The sequence below is a fragment of the Triturus cristatus genome, chromosome 7 (genome assembly GCF_964204655.1).
Source record: "Triturus cristatus chromosome 7, aTriCri1.1, whole genome shotgun sequence".
Taxonomy (NCBI): Eukaryota; Metazoa; Chordata; class Amphibia; order Caudata; family Salamandridae; genus Triturus; species Triturus cristatus.
In genome coordinates, this window is record NC_140590.1 from 1,361,359,294 (window position 1) to 1,361,380,764 (window position 21,471).

Here is a 21,471-nt window from a genome sequence, read left to right on the forward strand (position 1 = left end):
GTCAACTTGCTCCAGTGATTACTAGTACACAAAACAAGATTCCTCGCTGGCTTTTTCCAATTCAAACTCAGAATGAAAGATAAATCTTGTCATAAGTAATTGTAAGTGAGCTTTGAACCAGGTTGGGGGACAACCGAAAAATCATCTTTCATCAAATTGATTAATCTAATTTTGGAGGCAATCAGTATGTAGAAACTGAAGATCACATGTGAGATGACCATAAAAAAGAACCTCTGCAAAGCGGTGTGAGCATGATTATAAACCCCAATCATGCATGCAACTGATTAAAACAGAATAATCTTCCCACTTATATTAGAATATCTCATTGGCAATGTCAGTCTTCTAGATGCCTACTGAGGTTCCAGTTCCTGAATATTAACGATTCTGAGGATTCATGTGTAGGATACTACTGATATAACAACAAAACATATGTGGTATCAAATCCCTGGGTTAAGACAGCAGAGAAAACCCAGGAAGCACATTCTTACAACTCCTGCAACTTTAGGAATTACAACAATAATACAATTTTATTTAAAAAGAAAACACAAAAGTGAATTTGAGAGACTCGATGTGAGAAAATAAAATAATTCAATGCAGCATTTTGCATGGGAAGGAAAGGCAAAAGGGGGAATAAGACCACCTGGAAATAAGAAACTGGATAAGAGGGAAAATAGTAGCAGATCATGAGGGTGAGAAAAACTTTTCTTTTTTGACTTGTTCTGACTCTCAGCACTATATGCGGACATTTTGCTGGTCTTAAGTTAGTGATTTTCTGGCAGGCAAATTGAACTGTGTTTTTACCCAGATTCTTTTGTTGATTTGTAAAATTAAACAATATGCCTCTTTTTAAAAATGTGAACAAAAAAGGTAAAATTTTGTTTTGCATACCTCTCTTGCTTTTACATTTTAGGGTTCTGTTCTCAGTCATGATCACTTAAACCATTTATTTAAATTCAGGTACATTTCTTTAATATCTGAATTTTCCGGGGCAGAAAAGGTGCCCTGTATTTACCACATAAGACTAATTTTACAAAATATCTGCCTAATCGTTGTTTCCTTTGGAGTTTATGAAATATTCTCACTTGATGCATTTTGGGATGATTTAAAAAAAATTAATCAAAGAAAGAATTATGTATACTGTTGAGTAATGGATACATTGGAGTACAAAATACTATTGAGTACTTTGGAATCGTTAGAAGTATATGTACTATGTTGTTACACAATTCCCACATTTCTAGTCAACCAGGTTACCTTTGTTATCAGTTGAGTTTTCGCATCTATTCCAGTCAAGTTAAATGGAAGCAGCCAAATTTAGCTTAGGATGATGTAAAGCTGTTATAGTTAACTATTCTACATTTAAATATCAATTCCTTTGCCTATATGCAGAAGAGTAATAAATATTGTTCTTGATTTATGGTTTTCTGTATCCCACTGTACATTCTGTCTCGAAAACGTGTCATGCTGGGAGAATTGATCTTAGTTGTTTTGTAGATGATGAGCTATATATAGTCTGATTAATCCGATGTTACTGAAATAATACGTGTGTCTTATGTTTTGTTTTCTCTTTACCACAGCATACACAATTTTACCCCCAAGGTTGGTGAGTTTGACACAAGGAAAGCTATTCGACAAGCATTCGATGTTTGGCAGAAGGTGACTCCATTGACTTTTGAAGAAGTTCCCTATCATGAGATTAAGAGTGAAAGGAAAGAGGCAGACATCATGATATTTTTTGCATCTGGTTTTCATGGAGATAGTTCCCCCTTTGATGGAGAAGGTGGATTTTTGGCCCATGCATATTTCCCAGGACCAGGGATTGGAGGCGACACTCATTTTGATTCGGATGAACCATGGACACTAGGAAACTCAAATCACGATGGTAAGTCCCTCAAAATATTTCAATATGTTAATTTGCAGTAACAGAAATGACAAACACACCGGAAACCTGAGAGACATCCAATGTTTTCTTCAACGGTTTTTCCTGTTATTCCGTCCTTGCTACCTTTGCTGCAGTTGGTCGGGCTAAAGCTGGGCTTACCGCCTGGTTCAGGACAAGCTTGTCCTGCACTAGTCATTCTACCCCTAATAAGTGCAGTTTGATTCAAGCCTTTTATCTATGTTGGTAGAGAATCTATTGTGTTATTATCATCAATTTTTATAACACTAATTTTACTAACAAAAATAATCCGAACCTTATTGAACTTTTTGAGTTCTTAAGAGCACTCAACCATAACTATAGAGAGACAGAAAAGGGAATCATTTTTATATCATTTTTTGCGACATTATTAAGAAACTTGGGAACAGCATCCTGAGGAGCAATTTGCTCGAGCCCACCTAGATACAAAGGGCAGTCAGTGGTTTGGACGACAGAGGGCGGGAGCTTCATTTCGATGTGGCCAGTTTTGATCTTTGTAACACCATGGAAATGGTGAACCCCCATCCGTCTGGAGCTGTCACCTTTACAGGGGGAGGGCACACTACCACCATTGATTATATTTTTATTTCACAATATTTAATGACCCAGACCTTTCTCGGTTCTGTTGAATATTCTGTATTCAGTAATCACAAACCCCTGACAATGGCCAGGGGGCCTTCATGGGCCATTGTATAGGTCCCTGAGGATGGGGAGTGGCCCCAGGAATTTTTTCACAAAGTATCAGGTTTGAAGACTTGTCTGGCATTCCGTCAATATGGAGGAGCTTATAAGGAAACTCTGTGTAAACCATCAGACCCTGATAATAGCTTGTCTCACCTGCGTTTTGGAGTGCCCAAGAGGCACCCAGGACTATATTAGACTGGGCTCTGTAATCAAGGAAGCCCTTCCTAAGCCATTTAGACTCTACTACCATGGTTCAATTGAATATGCAGACTAGCTAACAAATGCCTCAGGGACAATACATGGTAAACCTAAAAACGGATTTGATTGCTGACTGTCGTATAACATACTAACAGGCACTTCGAAAGAGGAAATTGGAAGTGCAGGCCAAAATTTGGTATGACCTGATCTCTGCATGCAAAAAACGGCACTGTAGTATGTTCTGGCAAGTGGTCAATGGTAATAATTTTTCAGTCAGTAACAAGCAACTAATATTTAAGTGTATCAATGGGTAGATCACTTCCCAAAAATATACAACTCTACAAACTGTATCAGCATAGACACTGATTCACCGAGCTCCTTTTTAGCTATTGACATAATCTCCCCTTAAATTGGGTTACTGTGGCTTTATCAGTTAGCCCTACAAATACAGTGCCTGGCCCGGATGGTGTATCCATGGACCTCTATAAGACCAATTTAGAATTATGGTTTCCCTTACTTACTAAGTTTGCGAATGCTGCCTGTGCTTCTGGACTCTCCCATATCTGGCATTGTGCAATTATGTACCTATCTTAAAGAATGGTAATCGTGCAAGTCCCAGTTGCTACCATCCTGTTTCTCTGTTGGACTCAGTTGTGACAGTTATGAGTTGGATGGTGCTTAACAGTCTGACCAGATGGATGAATGGCAATCACATTCTTTCTAGGGTGCAGTTTGGATTCCATGAGGGTCTTGGTACGCTGGAGCAATGTCTCAATCTTCATCATTTGATTAGCAAGTACACCGTTGCAAAGAATGGTTCCATCTACCTGTCCTTCATGGACCTGTCTTGTGCCTTCGATAGTGTAGTGAGATCCAAATTATGGGATATTCTGGGGGTGGACCAAGGTATGGTTACCTTTTTGCATGCTCTTCACTGTGACCTGGAAGCCTCTGTTTGTTATGGTATAAATGGTGTGAGCACAGATCCTATTAGTATATCCTGGGGGTGAGACAAGGTCATGTATTTGCCCCTGTACTAATCTTGTTGTGCATTTCTATCAAGCAGGGCAGCGACATGCCCATGGTTAACAACAAGACTGTGTCAATATTGTTATATGCAATGGCGCTGTTTTATTGGCAAGAACTGCTAATGGGCTTAAGACTTTAATGGAAATGTTTGCGGATTTTATTGGCAAATTGAATCTTGAAACAAACCCCTCTAAGATCTTTGTTATGGCATGTAGACCTACCGAAGAATCTTAAGTGCCACAGCTTGGCCATACATGGTAAATCCATAGCCAGGATACACATATTTCCATATTTAGGAGTCAACTTTGATTTGCAAGGAACATGGGTTCTGTGTTTGTGGAAATGAGCCCTGAAATTTTCAAATGCTGTTGGGTTTTTATGCAACTTGCATCTTCCGATGGCAGAAAACCCATTGGCCCGCTCTTAGAGATCGACAAAAGAAAGTGCATACCTATTCTATTATATGGCTGTGGGGCCTTGGGGAATAGGAACCCAAGCGCCCTGCAGACAGAGGAAAGCAGGGTCTGCAGACATATTCTAGGATTGCCTGCTAGTTGGCCCACCTATGCTACCCAGTTGCCCCATCTATGCCATCCGTGAGGAGCTGGGGCTCCCATATGTGGAGGATTTGAGAAATCCAGATCTTCTGTTACGGTGTTCGGTCTGGTGTAATTCGCAAGCTGCATTCAACAGAGAGATCATTGAAGACTGTCTGTCATGTGATCTAGGGTCCCATATAACATGATTTTCATATATCCAACAAATACTCAACAAATTGGGCAGGCCATCAGTTTTTTCCAAAATTTGGACCTTAACCACCAAAGACAAAAGCTGCCTAAAAGAAAACTATCTAGCGTCAAGGAGGGAAGATAGAGAAGTTGCTTAATTAGCTAAGCGCTCTAATTCGGCGCAACAAATGATTTGCACCAGGGTGGAACCTTATCTGAACATGGTAATCAACACTCAGGACCAGATGCTACTCACTATGACCCTAATTATGATGGCAGTCGGCCAGCCTGCCAACCCCATTGTCTCAGTCAGGTGACCGTCCGAAAGGAGTCGTAAGTCCCACCTGTCCTATTATGATAGAACCTCTGTGTAGACGTTTGTAAAGTGTTCTTTTCTACTCCGACTTGTGCTGCGGCCCAGGAAAAGTGCAGCAGCACAGGCGGCAGTAGAAAAAGGCACTTTGTGCACATCCATGCATCGTGCCAGGCACCACAATGCATGGATGTGTGGGGGTGCACTACATGTGCCCCCAGGGCCACTTAACAGTCACCTACGGGGACCCTGCTTGAGCCCCCCAAAGTCCTTTCCATTTGCCTTTCGATGGCGGTGGGACTGCCTTGAACAGGCAGTCGGAAAGGGATATCCTGATACCTGAGGCAGTGCCTGCACAGGCACTGCCTCCATTGTAGGGTTAGGGATCTGACCGCCATCCCGATGGGATCTTTGATCCTGTCAGGGGCGACGGTCCTACCCCCAACCTCTGGGGTCCAACTGGCTGTATTGTAATGTAGCGATCGATCTGATGCCCAGGATGGTGGGTGGACAGCCACCGACGGCCTGTCGGTGGCAGTCCGCCCACCATTGTAATGAGGGCCTAAGTTTTGATTTGTTATTATTTGTTGCTATTTATTTGATTGGTCATCAATTATTATTTACCCATGTGATGAGTATTCCACCTAAACCTTATTGCATTTTACTTTTTTCTGTGCATTTTATGGTGCATTTGCAAAAAGATAATTTTTTCCAATATTGACAAGATCGGGCTTTGTCCTATGCTGCTCCCAGCTCCCTCCAACTCTTCGTGCCGAGTAGTACACCTCTCCCTCCAGGAAACCTCTTCCCCCCTCCCAGATCCCGGCAGCATGCACCAAACCACCATGGGTTGTCGTGTCACCTTTCCCACAGTATATATCAAAAGCCATCCTTTGAATCCCCTGAGAAAACCCCTTAAAGCTATGAAACCAAAAACAAACCCAATCAACAGCTGTGGAACCTCAAGTCTCACAGTAACTATTCAGGCACAAAAAAGGCATGTCAGCCAGTCTCTTGGTCAAGGCCAGCCGCCACGGCCAAATGGCAGCATTAGTATCCTGAAGCACCTCTTACCCCCTTCAGGACCTCTGGTGTCCCAGGGCATAGCCCTCCCAAGTCCACAGCCTGACAGGTCAATGTCAGGGTAGTGGATGCTGCCTGACCTTTTCTTCATTTCTTTCCATTCCAACCTCTGCGCTGGGTTGGCCACTGGAAGCTCTTGCTCAACTCCGTGTCTTTCCCCTGGGAGGGGATCCAGTCACCTGCAGACCCGGGGCGCCGGAGTCTCAAGATATTCATGGCCTCCCCCAAATCTGTGACATCGTGTGATTTATTGTTGAACTCGAAAGCCAGCCCAAACGGGTAAGTCCAGCGATATCTGATGTGGTCTTGTCGCAGTTTTTCAGTCACTGGCCTTAACTGTTGGCCGTGTTGCAGGATTGACTGAACCAGTTCATGATACAGTGTGCAAGAGAAGCCCTTAAAGGCGACAGCGTCCTTCTTCCTGGCCGCTCGGAGTATAGCTTCATTTACCTTGAACGAGTGTTGCTTGACAAGGATATCGAGGGTGCGTTGTTCTCCTGGTCTCTAGCGACCCACGCAGTTGGCTCTCTCAATTTTAATTTTTGATTGATGCATCCACAGCGCCTCTGCGAATAGGCCCTCAGTGAGGGCCTCCAGATCAGATCCCTCTGCCCCTTCCTCTAGGTCTCAAATTCTAATGTTATCTCTTCTGGATCTATTTTCCAAGTCCTCACTCGTCGTCAGGGTCTGGTGTAGTTGAGCCGTTTGTCGAGGTCTCCACCTCAAGAAACCTGGAGCCAATGGAATCCACATCCTGTTGGATGGAGGTCATGCGGTCGGTGAGGTCTGCTTTAAGCTGATGCAGTGAGACAGTCATGCCCATCTTGAGTTCAGTGTGCAGTTCAGTTTTGAACTCTCAGAGAGGCCAGCAGGTCCTCCTTAGTGAGCGCTATGTCCTTTCTTGTATCCCCTGGCTAGCCCTCTTCTCAGCGGGAGTAAAGTAACTGGTCACTCTATTTGAGTTCTTTTTCAGTGGCATAGGCGCAGCCAGTTGCGCCATTGCACATGAGAGGTCAGACTTGTCTCCTTTACATAGAAAGCAGTCCTTCCCTTTGGATCTGACTGCGCGAACTAACTCCACAGAGACTTGCGATAATGAACCCTGAGACACCCAGTGAAAATATGCAGTTAGGGGCTTCTCACACAACAAATGTCACACATATAAGGAAGCAATCCTTTCTCTCACTGTGCCCGGTTAGGCACTACCGGCGGCGCTTGCCATGTTAGGGTCAGACAGGGTAAAGCTATATTAATCTTTAGCGCCATCGCAATGGAAATGTCCCGCTATACCGCTGTAGAGTGACCCCAAGAAGCCCAGCTGCATCCACAGAAATGTTCCGGGAGCTCTACTCCAGATCCCCCCTCTGCCCGCTGCCGCGGCCTCATGGGATCGCCATGTTGAAGTCAGGCGAACCGCCCTCTGCCTACCATGCTGTCTCCTACCTTGGGAAGTGACAAATTCGGCAGTAGGCTCCCGCTTCGGTCATCCTTAGGCGCTTGTGCTCTAGTCAGGGCTTCCCACACGTCACTTCACAGCCCCCGTGGCATTGGGATGCCACTCCCCCTGGGCTGCAGGCAAGATTGCTCCCCCCGTAGGCAATTCTGCTGGGTGAGCGCAGGATCCAATAAGTCACATCCCCCAGGGGTGCTCAATTCCCCTTCTGGATTTGTGTTATAGAGCTGGGATTGCTGGGACCACAGGAATGGGCCAGGAGCCCGTCTCCTAGCAGAGTCAAGCTCTGGCATTGCCGTCTTGGTTGGCGTCGGGGTCTCCCTCCATCATCATCCATCCTCCATGCATCCTCACCATCAGGGGCAGAAATCGCCTTCAGACCACAACCCAGGGCAAGCGGTCACCTCTGTTGTTGCCGGCCATGCAGGTTGTGCTTCATTAACTACTTAAAACCGCAACGTGGCGGCAGAGCCGATCTGAATCACGTCCACCCAGACAGCTTGCCTGACCACGCCCTAGTGTCTTTTGATGCTTTTATATAATTTATGTATTTAATATTGGTATGTCTTTATTGCTTTCATTATTGTTTTTTAATGATTGAATACAGCTACGATGATGACAAACACACAGTTGTCTTTTAACAAAATATATCTTTTACCACAAAGGGAATCTATATGGCCTCATTTACCAGCCAGCTGCACCAACCTAATGTTCTGCTTCTTTTGCTGCCCTCATCTGGTGAGGTGGATTCATATTCTAAAAGTATTTAAGTATTTTACATGTAAAATTGTGAAATCCATAACTGCCACAGTGTTCTGAAATAGTCAACTGGACTAAACAAAGAAATATATCATGGAAATTAAAGGAAACTTACCAATAAAAGTAGGAAATAAAAGCCATCCCTGTTAAAAGGAGGGACTTAGTCCTCATTGAATCCTTGATCAGATTATGACAAAAAATAGGACAATGCACCCAGCACTTAAAATGCCACGAAGTATATATTTTTAAGCCTGATATTTTTGTTTCATCTGTGGAATAATGACAAGTTTTGATTTATATTTTGTGAGTATACACTGAGTGACTTAGCATAGATGTGAGTTATTATGGGGCAAACAAATGGAGTTAAAATAATATATACTTGGTCATTGTCACATCTGTGCTGATGGCTTGCCGGAGGATGTCCACATACGCAGAATGGAAGTTGCTGGATGACGAAGCCAGCACATGGCTGGGCATCCACACGGTCTGACCGCACTGATGGGTTTGTCGTCACGATTGCCCAGAGAGGTGCTATACACTCAGTTTAGATGGAAGTGGAGCTGTGGTTTGTCATCACGATTGACCAGAGAGGTGATCTACAGTCAGTTTAGATGGAATTGGAGCTGCGGTGTCTGGCAGTGGGCAAAATAGGTCAAACATAGTCTTCTTTGCATGTTCAACCAACATCATGATGGTAAGGAAAGAGGTGGGGTCAAGCCTATGAACTATCCTTCCCAAGATGGAGGATTGTCCATCAAACTTCACTGGAGGTTTCCAATGCAAGATGAACTGTAAGTCCTTCCTGTGATGTAATTTCCTGTTTGAATCATACATACAGGAGACAATCATGTGAAGAAGGTGCTTTACAGTAAATTCATTCCCTATTTTCATTGAGTTAATTACCCACTGGTTCTCCATTTCTGTCCCTGATATTTTTTCTTGCAGCTAAATTCCATTAGGGCTCTTCTTGTGAATTCCCTAGCTTGGCTGCTTTCTCTTCCTGATGTCGGGGGTAGTTTTGTGTCTGGCTTATCTATAGCAACATAATTCTGCATCTCCATTCAAGCATTACCGGAATGCAAAAAATGTTTTGTACTTTTGTATTTTTCCTTTGAACTGGGGTCCTCTTAATGAGACACTTGACACTTTTCACAAATGTTATACAGTGCAGAGTAGTACAGTGGTTAATGGGAAGAGCTGTCCATTTATGGGCAAACAATAAGGAAACTGAACGGACCTTCACTGCATACAGTCCTTGAAATATTGTGCGGTAGACAACTCCTAGATCCTCTCTCGCCATGGATCCTTCTCAGGATCAAGCACAAGAGTTAAACAGTTAAGGCTTGAGAATTTTGTGCTAAAGGATCTTCATTTTTGGGTCTTCAGACACACAGTAGTCCATTCTTTTTTTTTATATACATCTTTTTATTGAAAAGAAAAGAAAAAAAGGCATCAGCACAGATAATGAAAACAGTAAACACAATCAAATTACATTTGGAAACCATAGGGGGGACCAGGATTACAGCTGCATATAGGAAAGGAACATCACGGGGAAAGGGGGACCTGTATGTCAAAACCGACTGGCGGTATACAAATTTCACCACAATAGCTATTCTAATGGCCCCAGATACAAGCCCATTTTCAGGGGCAACCCCTGGCAACATAGACCGTCTTCTCCCTAAACATACACCAAACGAGGTCCCGCGTCCAGACCTCCAACGAGGGTGGTTTAGTAGCTCCCCATAATTGCGCAATGTTTCTCTTGGCTATCATCAATCCCAGATTAGCCCATTGTGTCAGGTAGTTGTTAAGGTCTGTGGGCTCCCATATGTCTAGCCTCTGGCGTCAGCCGGGTATGTAATACAGTAGACATTGAATCATGTACCTCTTGCCAGAAGGAGCTAATGTGTCGACATACCCATAATATATGCAAGAAGGTTCCCAGTTCTCCACATCCCCTTCTGCACTCCCCACTGTCTACCCTCCCCATTTGAATCAGTCGCGGCCCAGTGATGTATATACAATGCAGTATTTTTAGTTGCACAAGTCTGTGGCGCGCCGGTATGGCGACTACTTTGGGGGAGGACACTGCCTCTCGCCAGTCTTCGTCGTCCATTTTGATCCCATCTCCAACCCACCGCTCCCTTAGTGCCTGCAGGGGATCCGCAATGTTATTTATCAGCTTTTTGTAAATTAAGGAAATTGTTTTTTCTGGTAGGTGACCGTCCAAGATTCTATCCTCTAAAGGGGAGGCTTCAGGAGGGGTAACCCCTTTGGGTAGGTGTGAGCGGAGCGAGTGCAGAACTTGCGCGTATCTGAAATATTCTGTGCTGGCCAGGTCGTATTCGACCTGTAGCGTGTTGAAGGACCTGATTCCCCCCGGTCCCCAGACATCTTTGACTTGGGAGATGCCAATAAGGTCCCACTTATCAAAGCCCTTGGACCGCCATAGACTGCCCAGGTGTTCCGCATCCCAGAGCGGGGTTGCCAACGTCAACCTACGTCCCCACCCAAAAGAATTGTTGGCATCATGCCAAAGCAGGACCGTGTGACTAGTGGGGCCTGTCAGCGTGAATTTTCTGGGGTGCGCATAGAGTGCTCCGCTGAACTTGCCACCGGAGAGAAGCCATTTATCCATGGCATACCCGGGGTCATCACCTCTTCTGTAGGTACTATGGTTGACAGCCGCAAATGCGCCGCCCAGTAATACTTTGTGATGTCTGGGAGGCCAATTCCCCCATCACACCAGTTCAAAGTCAGTTTATGTAAGGTGATGCACGGTCTGCCATCCCAGAGCAGCTCTCTCTGAAGGCCTTCCAATTCCCTGAATTATTATGCAGGAACCGGGCCCATGTCATTTTGCAATGTGTAGACAAATCTGGGCAGAGACATCATTTTAAACAGGGCCACCCTGCCCAACAGGGAGAGGGGAAGCGATTTCCATCATGCAATATCAATTTTGAGTTTGCATATGGGGGGGAAGAAGGTTTTGGACATAGCGGGATAGTGGATCGAGTGAAACAAAAATACCTAAATATTTGAAGTCAACTGTGTTAATCTGGATCGGACAGTTTCTCGGTAGGATTGGAGGGTCCCCTCTAAGGGCAAACAGTACAGATTTACCCCAACTGACTGTGAAACCAGAGAATCTGCCGAACACTGCCAAAATGTCTAGCATTACAATGAGGGATTTCTTCGGGGAAGCCAGATACAACAAAATATCGTCCGCATAGATGGAAATGCGGTCCTCCTAATCCGGTGACCATCTTAACCCTCATATCATACGTTCTTGGCAGATCCAGGCTGCTAGGGGCTCCAGAGCAAGGGCGAAAAGGAGAGGTGAAAGTGAACACCCCTGGCGGGTTCCACGACTAAGCGGGAATGTGTCTGACAGTTTGTTATTGACCACGACCTGGGCCAAGGGTTCCGGGTACAGGAGACACACCCATTGTATGTATTTAGAGCCAAAGCCAAATTTAGAAAGAACCGCCCAGAGGTAGGGCCATTCAACCGTATGTAACGCCATGGTCGCGTGTAAAGACGCTATCACAGCAGACTCCTGTATGGTTGATGCTCTACCTAGCACACCGTGGATTCTACGTGAGTTTAAGGCCGTGTTTCTATGGGGCATGAAGCCCGATTGATCCGGGTGTACTAAATTAGTGATTACTTTGATCAAATGAGTAGCCAGGATCTTGGCCAATATTTTGGGTTCAGCGTTAAGAAGGGAGATTGGCCTGTAGGAAGTGCAGTCTGTCCTAGGTTTGCCATCCTTATATATGGCGACGATGGTTGCTGTTCTCTGCTCCCTCGGTAGTGCCCCAAGGTCTCTAGATTCCTCAAACATCAACTTTAAGTGTGGTGCAAGTGTGTCAGGCCGCAGTTTGTACAATTCAATAGGGATACCGTTTGGGCCAAGGGCCTTGCCAGGTTTTAATGCACGAATAGCCTGTGCAATTTCATCTACGGTCAAGTCACTGTCCATAAAGTCGCAGTCCTCAGGAGAGAGACGGGGGAGCTGAATGTCTCGAAGAAGGCCCTGCGAGTCTTCCTCGGTATATGAGGTCACCGTTGACTATACTGTCTGAAAATGGGAAGCAATTCTGTCCACTTTTTCTTGCGGCTCAGTGAGTGAGGCACCCCCCTCAGCTATGAGCTCCGGGACTAACCTACTTGCCTAATCTTTTTATCTAGCCACACTATGAGCTTCCCTGTTTTGTCGCCCAAGTCATAGATTCTACCCTGTCGCTCCCTGCCCAGGAGTTTGGCCTTGTCTGTGACTAGGGCTCTGTAGTCATGCTGTTTCAAACTCAGGAGATGAAGCTTCTCTGGTGTGACACCTATTTCTAAGTCTCCCTCTACGCGATAGACTTCAGCCTCCAGGGCGAGGACCTCTTTTTGTTTTTCTTTCTTTGCCCCAGCAATTAAGGACAGAGCCTGACCTTGGACTACGGTCTTGAATGCTTCCCACAGGTTCTGAGATAAGGATACGGACCCTACACTCTCAGAGAAATAGTCGTCTATGTCTTTGAGCATGTTCTTGTGGAGTGTCGGATCTCTAAAGTACCAGGGGTTGATAGGAGCCAATCTGCCAACCGCTACCCGATTAAGCACCATGTGTATCCACACCGGAGAGTGGTCTGAGATACCTCTTGCTAGGTGTCTGATCTCGTGTATATGTGTGGCTTGTGCTGCCGGAACTAAGCAGTAGTCCCGGCGGGAAAGACTGTGATGTGCGCCTGAGTGGAAGGTGTGTTGTATCTGTTCCGGGTGAAGCACTCTCCAGCCGTCCACTAAACCCATGGTGTCAAGAAAGTCGGGCAACCAGAAAGTCGGGCAACCAGCAGGCCGAAGGGCTGACCTCTCTGGGGGGATAGCGATCAAGTGTGCCCAAGACTACTGTGTTAAAATCACTGCCGATGACCAGAAGTCCTTCCGGCACAGCGAGCAGGACCGCACCCAGGTCAGCGAAGGTGGCACCCTGCAGTCCCGGGGGAGCATAAACAGACATTAGTGTGAGTACGTGTCCCTCCCATGTGCCTGATACACCAACGTATCTCCCCCTATCGTCTATCCATGTAGAGTCTACATTCAAGGGAAGTGAATTCCTGATCGCAATACCAGCACCTCTGGAGCCGGGTGTGAAACCAGAGTGGGCAACCATTTATTATCCTCCCCTGTGCATTGCCTTACAGATATTCCTGACCAGATGTGTCTCCTGTACGAGAACAACATCTGGGGCCTGCCTTTTGATGAACTGGAGAACCACGCTACGCTTAATTTTATCTCCCAGCCCGTTGACATTCCAGAGTAAGATTTTAACCTGTTGGTCCCCCATGGTGCACGTAGATTATATAACCATATGCAAGTGCCTCTGTGATGGTAGCGAAATAAGAACCAGACGTAGAAACTGTGCAATGCAAAGAACCCAACCCCCCAACTCCCCCGACCTCCCCCCTCTCCCATCCAACTACCCCCCTCCCCACTGCCCTGCACTCTGGGCTTAAAACTGCCCATAGCAACTTGCAGAGTCGCCCTGAAATAGAACTAGTAGAAAAGGAAGGACGTGGAAGCTCGTATACCTATCCCTCCCTTTGTGAAGCAAACTAATAAATCCCCTGTTGTGGGGCACACGCCAATGGCTCAAATCAGGCGGAGGAGGCGTTTCCCTGGAGCCTTGCCGCCTTGCGGCCCATTACCTGTCCCAGCTAGACTCAGCAATATGCCCACCGTGTGGTGGACAGTCAGTCAAGTTAGTCTTATCTGTTGAGTGTCCGAGGGGTCGTATCGCCCTCAGCACCACGTCTAGGTGAGGCCTGCACCATACGATATTCAAGCCAGTCCGCCGCTTCATCCAGTTGCTCGAAGAACCAAGCTTTCCCATCTGCCTCAACTCGAAGACGTGCAAGGAACAGCATAGAATACTTCAGTCCCTTTTCTCGTAACTTTTGTTTCACGGCGGTGAAGGATCGCCGCTGCACACGCTGCGTGAAATCCGGTAAAAAGGAAATGTCAGCATTTTCTAAGCGAATGGTGGGTTCCTGTCTGGCGCTTTGGAGGATAACGTCTCTGTCTCTGAAGGTTAGCATTCTCGCCAGCATCGGGAGTGGGGGGGCTCCCTGCTTGGGCCGTCCACCTGGGACCCTGTTCGCCCTTTCAATAACAAAGAATTTACTGAGGCCTTTGGGTTTCAGGTGTTGCAAGATAAGGTCCTCTACGAAAAGGTCAGGGGCCTGCCCTTCTGCGTTCTCCGAAACACCAAGAATGCGCAGATTGTTGCGGTGCAGGCGTCCCTCATAATCGTCTGGCTTGAGCTCAGTGGCTTTTCGAAACGTATGCAGGTCTTGTATCGCCCTGGAGCTGCATGACGTCGCCCACCAAGCTGGAGGTGGTGAGCTCTACCTGCTTGACTTTTTCATTGAGCTTGGTGAGGTTTGCTCTGATTAGGTTGACCTCAATCGCGATGGTGTCCATTTTATGCTCCAGGGCGGATTGGCCAGTAGTAACTGCCTTCATGACACCCTTTAGGGACAGTTCTTGTTCCTTCCCACCTGGGTCAGCAACCGTGCCACCCCCAGACTGCCGGCTGTGAAGTGTCTCCTTGGGGAGGGTGTAGCGGTCAAGCCTGTTTGATTGTATCGATTTCAGGCCCTTCGCCCCAGCAGCTTTGCCCTTTTCCGCCGCCATTGCGATCGGCCGTCTGCGTGGACCTGTACCTGATCTGGGGCTCACACTACGTGTTCGCCTAGACAAACTTCTTCTGTCTATTAGGACTGTGATCTGGCAGCAATGTAGTTCAGCGTCGTGGTTCCAGCTCTATCTCAGATGGTCCAGCTAGCGAGCTGATGGTGACCCATGTAAGTAGCCCCTGGCACGTCCAACACCACCTAACATGTCCAGCAGCACCCACACCAGCGCTGGAGCAGCATGAGTCGGAGCAGGGCTAGGGCATCAAGGTCTCTTCCAGCCTCACCACTTGAGGTGCATGGTCACAGATTTTCAGTTTCTTCACCCCCTCCTGAAGCCCATCTCCTAAGTGCGGCGCGGCGCGGCGCGGTGTGTGGCAGTTGACAGTTTCACCCATGTACAATGGGCCCCCACAGAGGCCACTGAACCTTCACCACAAGTCCAATTCGTGGGGGGGAGGGGGCGCTAGTGCACTCAGGCGCAGCCCACATGATCACCCCCTACGTCGTGTGCCGTTGATTAAACCCTGGGCGCGATCTCCATATGAGGCGCTGCGCGCCAGCCCCGGTCAGTCACCGCTGCGTTTTCTTGGGCTGCCGACAGGTCAGACTTCCCCTGGAGGGTATCGCCAAACCGCCTCCGAATGGATTGCTGTGCACCGGGAGGCTGTGTCCAAAGTTCACTGAGAGAGCGGACCGCACCTCAGCGTACCCTCAGCGGCATGCATCGGAAATAGAGTCCCCGGCTTCCGGCCCGGACTAGGCCCACCACTGTCGGGACCCAGAACTTCCGAAGCAGGGCAGCAATGGCAACGGGAGTCAGTCGGGCAGCCCCCTCTTTCGGTCCGGCGTGTCCCCTCACTTTGGGGAATGCGGATCTGGATGCAGGATATACGGGGGAGGGATAGGGCTCACAGAGCTAGGAAGCTAGGCGGCCATTCCGATCCGGGTCTTCCAGCAGTCCCTTCTTGTGCCCCACATTCCTCTGGGGATCCTGTAAAGAACATTTCTGAACTCTCTGACTTTGCACTTTGCTTTTTGCCCTGCATGGTCTGATCAATATGGTATAAGGTTAGGACATGCTTTGTCTTGGGCTACCCCTCCGGTAACAAACTTCGATTTGGAAAAATATGATGCTTTTCTACTTGCTTTAAGTAGATGTATAAACATCCTGACCTGTGGTATTCTGCTGACGAAGCCTTTTTGTGATCTTCAGCTAAGTGGAAAGAATGTATTGCCTTATGTGACTCATTCGTCAGCCACACTACTTAGACAGGACGAACTCAAATGACTTCCTTTCAAACAGAGTTGAAAGAGGAGATTAGGGATGAGTTAGAACGTTTCCAATGTTCTGCTTCTTTTTTTGGCCTTATGATCAAGTTTTTGTTAATTGAATACAGATTACAAGAGAGATGAAAAGAAAGGATGAAGTCCCAAGTATTGTTTCTAATTCATCCAGAGTTACCTTGTATGGCCAGCGGAAGGTTCCAGCGAGTATTTTGCCTCTAGATGAACCTATGTAAATGGAGTCAAGAAGGGGCCTTTAACTGAGAGTCAAAAGGAATAGATTCAAAAGCAAGGTTTATGTTTAGATTGTGTTAATGCTGAACATATAATTCAAACTCGTGCAAAATAGCCTTCAAAGGATTTAGAAAGAGTCCAATCGGCTAAAGATAAGATAAAGATAAGATAAAGTAGTGCGTTTGCTTATATTTGATTATTTATACATAAATAACACTGATAAATACCTATTCCTTTTACACATTGTTTTAAGAAGAGAAGACTGAAAAGTCATTAATGTTTCGGCATTTCTAGACAGTAGTGCTTGCAGAATACTCCAAAAAAGAGTAAAGAAGACCCTTAAGTTATTTGAACAGTAGATGGTTCTCTATTGAGTTTTTTGGGGCAATACAGGAAACCTCATCGATCTTACAAATCACTTTTGGTATTGCTTGGCTAAAGAGGTATAATGCATTTGACTATTGGTGTTCCAGAGCAATATCTTTTCATCAAAGTTTTGTCATAATCATTGTTGTGCTTCTGGAAGTCATTGCCACTTAATGGTGAGAAGATCCATCGTAACTTTTATTGCAACTAAACTTTCTTCATTGCTCGGCAATACCATGCTTGTGCTAAGCCTGAGGTCACCTCACTTCCTCCTAATGGGGAATATGATTGCACCATTTCAACTGAACTTTAGATTATTGTTCCCTTAGAACATTTGTATTGCTTAATGGTAAAAGAGAAGGAGATGGTGAAGGGTTAGTTGCAGGTGAATTATCAAAATTGGTTATTTCTACTATCTTCTTTACCAGCTGTTGCATCTTTTGTTTTTTGTACCCAAGAAAGATGAGATCCTTTATCATTGTACTGAGTAAAGGGATTTAAATCAAATTAGGATTAAGGATCAATATCAATGGCTTCTAATAAAGATTGTACTAGTGTTGCCCATTAGTCGGGATTCTTCACTAAGCTTGTTTTGTTAGCTACTTATCAATTTTGCTTTTAAAAGAGGGTGAAGAGAGGAAGATGCCTTTTGGAACTCTATTTGGGAATTTGTCATTTCATGTTGTGCCATTTGGGTTGTACAATGCTCCAGCCATTTATTACTATTTTATGGATTCTATAATATCTTCTATTTAATATCAGTTTGTATTCAGTCAGTCAGACAGTCAATCAATCTTTATTCAGTTAATAAAAACCATAAAAGAATACACAACATAAAAAACATTCATAAAATCATCAACAGATCAGTTTGTATTCAATTATTTGGATTACATCCTGGTGTTTGCTAACACCCTGAAAAAACATCAAGAACATGGTGCTATCAGAATTTCAGGAACACCACATGTTTTGTATACCTGAGAAGTGTGCATTTGAGAAGGAATGAGGTATCTTGGATTCAGATCGAATTCCTCTGGTCTTTCTATACATCCAAATAAGGTATTGGAAATGTTGGAATAACCTTTCCTTTCTAATGTCATAGCAACTCAGAATGTCCTGGAATTTGCAAATTGTTCATCTATTCGTTAAGAATATTGAAGAAATAACAAGTGATGTTACTTTTGTTTAAAAAGGAAAAATCAAAATATGAGAGTTTCTACTTGGATTATCAAGCTGAAGAGGCTTTTAAAGCACTTAAGATATCTTTTGAGGGTCACTAAAGAATTGTTTGAAATTCAGACTTATCACTGAAATGTTCACTACTGAGAGGAGTCACTCTTTTCTCAGGCAATTAAGAAAGAACCAGACCGGTCTTTACAGCATTCCGTCTTAGACAGTAAGAGCATGGATAGGGACAGGCCAGTGAATGTAACAAGAGTGTGAACAGGAGTGTATGGTGCAAGCGATCTCAGAGTTGGTAGCTAAGTATGAATAAAGCCAAACAGGAGGCACAGGAATCTCAAACAGCATTAGAAATACAAAGGTGAGATGTGTAATTTCACCAACAGAAAAGGGTTCATTGACTTGCCATATAAAATAGCCTTAAAATTAGTTGAACTCTGTGTCGAGACTGAGGACAAAACACTGAAATGTTCTTAGGGATACACTGCCTTCTCCAAAATTGTGATTTTTTTCAACTTCATGAAGTTCTACTCGGTTGTGTAGGTTTATTAAGAGTGGGTGAAAAATGTGCTAAAAGGATGTTTTGTGGGAGAAAAAACATTAAAATCAACCTATTTGATAACAATTATTCATCCCCCCCAAAAAACAATTATGACAGGAAAACTTTGCACATAGGTGAAAGTTGCTAAAGTACACAAACGTTGTGAAGTTCACAAATTGTGTACTATGCTCATCTTTGCAGTCAAAGTTATAATTTTACTCACCCGTAGATGCACTGTGAGAAGCATAATCAGAATATTAAGGTTTAATAAGATGGATAGAGATGATTAGAAAAGCAGCATATCCCTAGATGCAGATTGCTAGATAAATTACACAGACAATAGAGTGACACCTGCTGACATTTTCCAATCTCCGAAAGTCCCTCGATCCAATGTAATGTAGTAATGAAAGGGTACTTGCTCACCTTTTACTCATCATTCTCCCCCTATCATTCTGAACTTATCTTAGTATTTACAAGGTAACTAAGTGTGGAATTTGGCCATTTTTGAAGGGTCATCCCCTGACATTTTTCCTTAACCCTTGTGTTTTCTGAACCAGTTTGTGTTGGCTTTTAAAACTCTGCACATTTTACCACTGCTAACCAGTTTAACCTCTTGAGTGCCCATGACGAGATGGTCTCGTCATGGGCCGCGGTTGCGCTGTGCCCATGACGAGACTATCTCGTCATGAACCCCGCCCGCTAATGAAAAGGCCGGCACAGGGCGGGGAAAGGGCGGGGCACTCAAGGGGTTAAGTAAGTAAGTAAAGTTTATTGTTTAGTTAATTAAAACCATAACAATGTTACTGCGTTTGTCAACTGTGATTAAAAACAGACATTTAAAATCAATTCATCAACCCAATATATCACTATGTAATATCTCACAGTTATAAAAAAATCTTCAGTTGTCAAGAAATAATCTCTAAAATCCTGTAAAGTGGTGTCTAAAACACGTAAGACCAATATTTCGTTTGGGACAGGCAAGTATAAAACCATGAATTAACAGGTGGCAAACTTGTTCGCTCTATTTTCAGCACAAATAGATTGTAAATTACATATTGGAGTCTCTAAGTCTCTTATATTACTGGGTTTAAACAATCATTAACCCTGTGCGGGTCGTGTTTGTTTCCTGCCTGGTGAGTGTAGCAGTAGGCTCACAGTTCGGCCCTTGAGATGGCAATCGAGCAGATCAGTTACTGCAGGCGTGGTTCCTTCAGTGATTGGACCCTCGCGTTGGGGCTTAAACTTCACAGCCTGATAGTGTATGTGAAGGATCTTGACCAGTTTGCAGTTAATCAGAGGGTCAGTTGGATCAAGCCCTTTAATAATAGCAGACCTGCCGAATCGTATTCCTCTATCCAGGAATTTGCTTAATAAACTAACACGTGCTGGATGAAGTTTCTGACAGATACATATCAGGTGGATAATATCTTCTTTTGACTGCTCCACAGGCGACACATTTTTAAGCAAGGGTTTTTCCATCTTGGAGTGTCTGAAAGTGAGGGTTTTTTTCCAAAATGGAAAGCCATTAACTGTTTGTTGAGTGCACCGAAAAAGTTAGATCTAGGTAAGCTGCCGCTTTGAGGACTTTATAGTTGTTGAGTACTGTCCGGAAATGGGATCTTTGGCTAAAAATACTTTTGTCCAGTTGTAGAGAATTAAGTTTTGCGGCTTTGTTTAGTGCTAACTTAAATGTTGAAAAGGGCAGGTTTTTATTCAAAAGGCCCAATGTGCAAGCGGATTTAAGTGCATTGTGGAAAAAGTCAGTGTATGGTGATTTGTTCCGTTTCTCAAGTTCTAATCAGAGTGCCTCGTTAAGGCTAGAGTTCTCCATGTTTTGTTTTATGCGAAACCAAACTTTTATTGATGATTAGAGTTGTTAATTAGGTCGAATTCCAGGCGCATTTGTGCTGATGATGCGATTTGGGGGAGTTGAAAAACATTTAAAAAATGCTAGTTGTTAAGTTATTAAGAAGAGTTGAGTCTTTTCCATGAAGGGCTGCGCTTGCATATGTTAAATTTTTGGAAGTGTTTTGGCTGTTATTACCAAGATTAGTGGTCGGAATGATGGGCCCTCCAGTTTCTTTGCCAATGACTTGTAAGCAAAAGTGAATGCGCTTGCCCGTTGAGCCATGTAGTTCTTCTGTTCATGATAAGTTTGTTTATTATCAATGTAAAATCCCAGCTATTTATAGCAAGACACGTTTTCCAGAGGATTGGTTTTCCTTCTAGCCAGATGTTATACGGATGGGCTGGGCGATTACTTATAAGCATAGTTTTTGTTTTTGTTATGTTGATTTCTAACTTATTTGCTGTTAGAAATTCTACAAGTTCAGTTATTAAGCTGGTTAGATCAATCTTGCTTAAACTGAGTAAGACGATGTTGTCGGTGTAAGCAAGTTGCGAAAGGGCTAAAGTGCCAAGATGCGGGGAATGGGAGTTGATTGTATTAAGTTTTACTGATAGGTTGGATAAAAAGAGATTTAATACATGTGGGCCCAACACACATCCCTGCTTCAGGCCCTTATTTGTGTATAATGTTCTTGAGACTCTTGAGCCGTCCCCAAGTTTCCCTCTTACCCATGTATCAGTATAAAATAACATTAATCCTTTTAAAATTCTTTCTGTGATGTTCCATGCTTAAGCACTTGTGCTTTCTCCTTTAAACATGGTAGAACTGGCTTACACCCAATTGGCATGTTTTATGTACTTGTAAGTCCCTAATGAAGTGGTACTACATGTGCCCAGGGCCTGTACATTAAATGCTATTAGTAAGACTGCAGCACTGATTGTGCTACCCACTTAAATAGCCCTTTTGAACATGTTTCAGACCTGCCATTGCAGCCTGTGTGTGCAGTCTAAACTACCATTTCGACCTGGCAAAATACACCTTTTGCCAGGCCTAAACGTTTCTTTTTAACTCATATGTCACCTCTAAGGTAGGCCCTACACCATCCAGAGCGCAGGGTGTAGTGTATATAAAAAATTGGACAAGTACTTTTATGTTTTACATATCCTG

General features: G+C 44.5%; 1 protein-coding gene across 1 annotated transcript in view; it reads left to right on the forward strand.

The window, feature by feature from the left end:
* Positions 1-21,471, forward strand: part of MMP24 (matrix metallopeptidase 24) — a 458,389-nt gene that overhangs the window by 298,648 nt on the left and 138,270 nt on the right. The window contains exon 4 of the mRNA XM_085619071.1: positions 1,575-1,879. Coding sequence (XP_085475197.1) covers positions 1,575-1,879 — 305 coding nt within the window. The remainder of the gene's footprint in view (positions 1-1,574; positions 1,880-21,471) is intronic.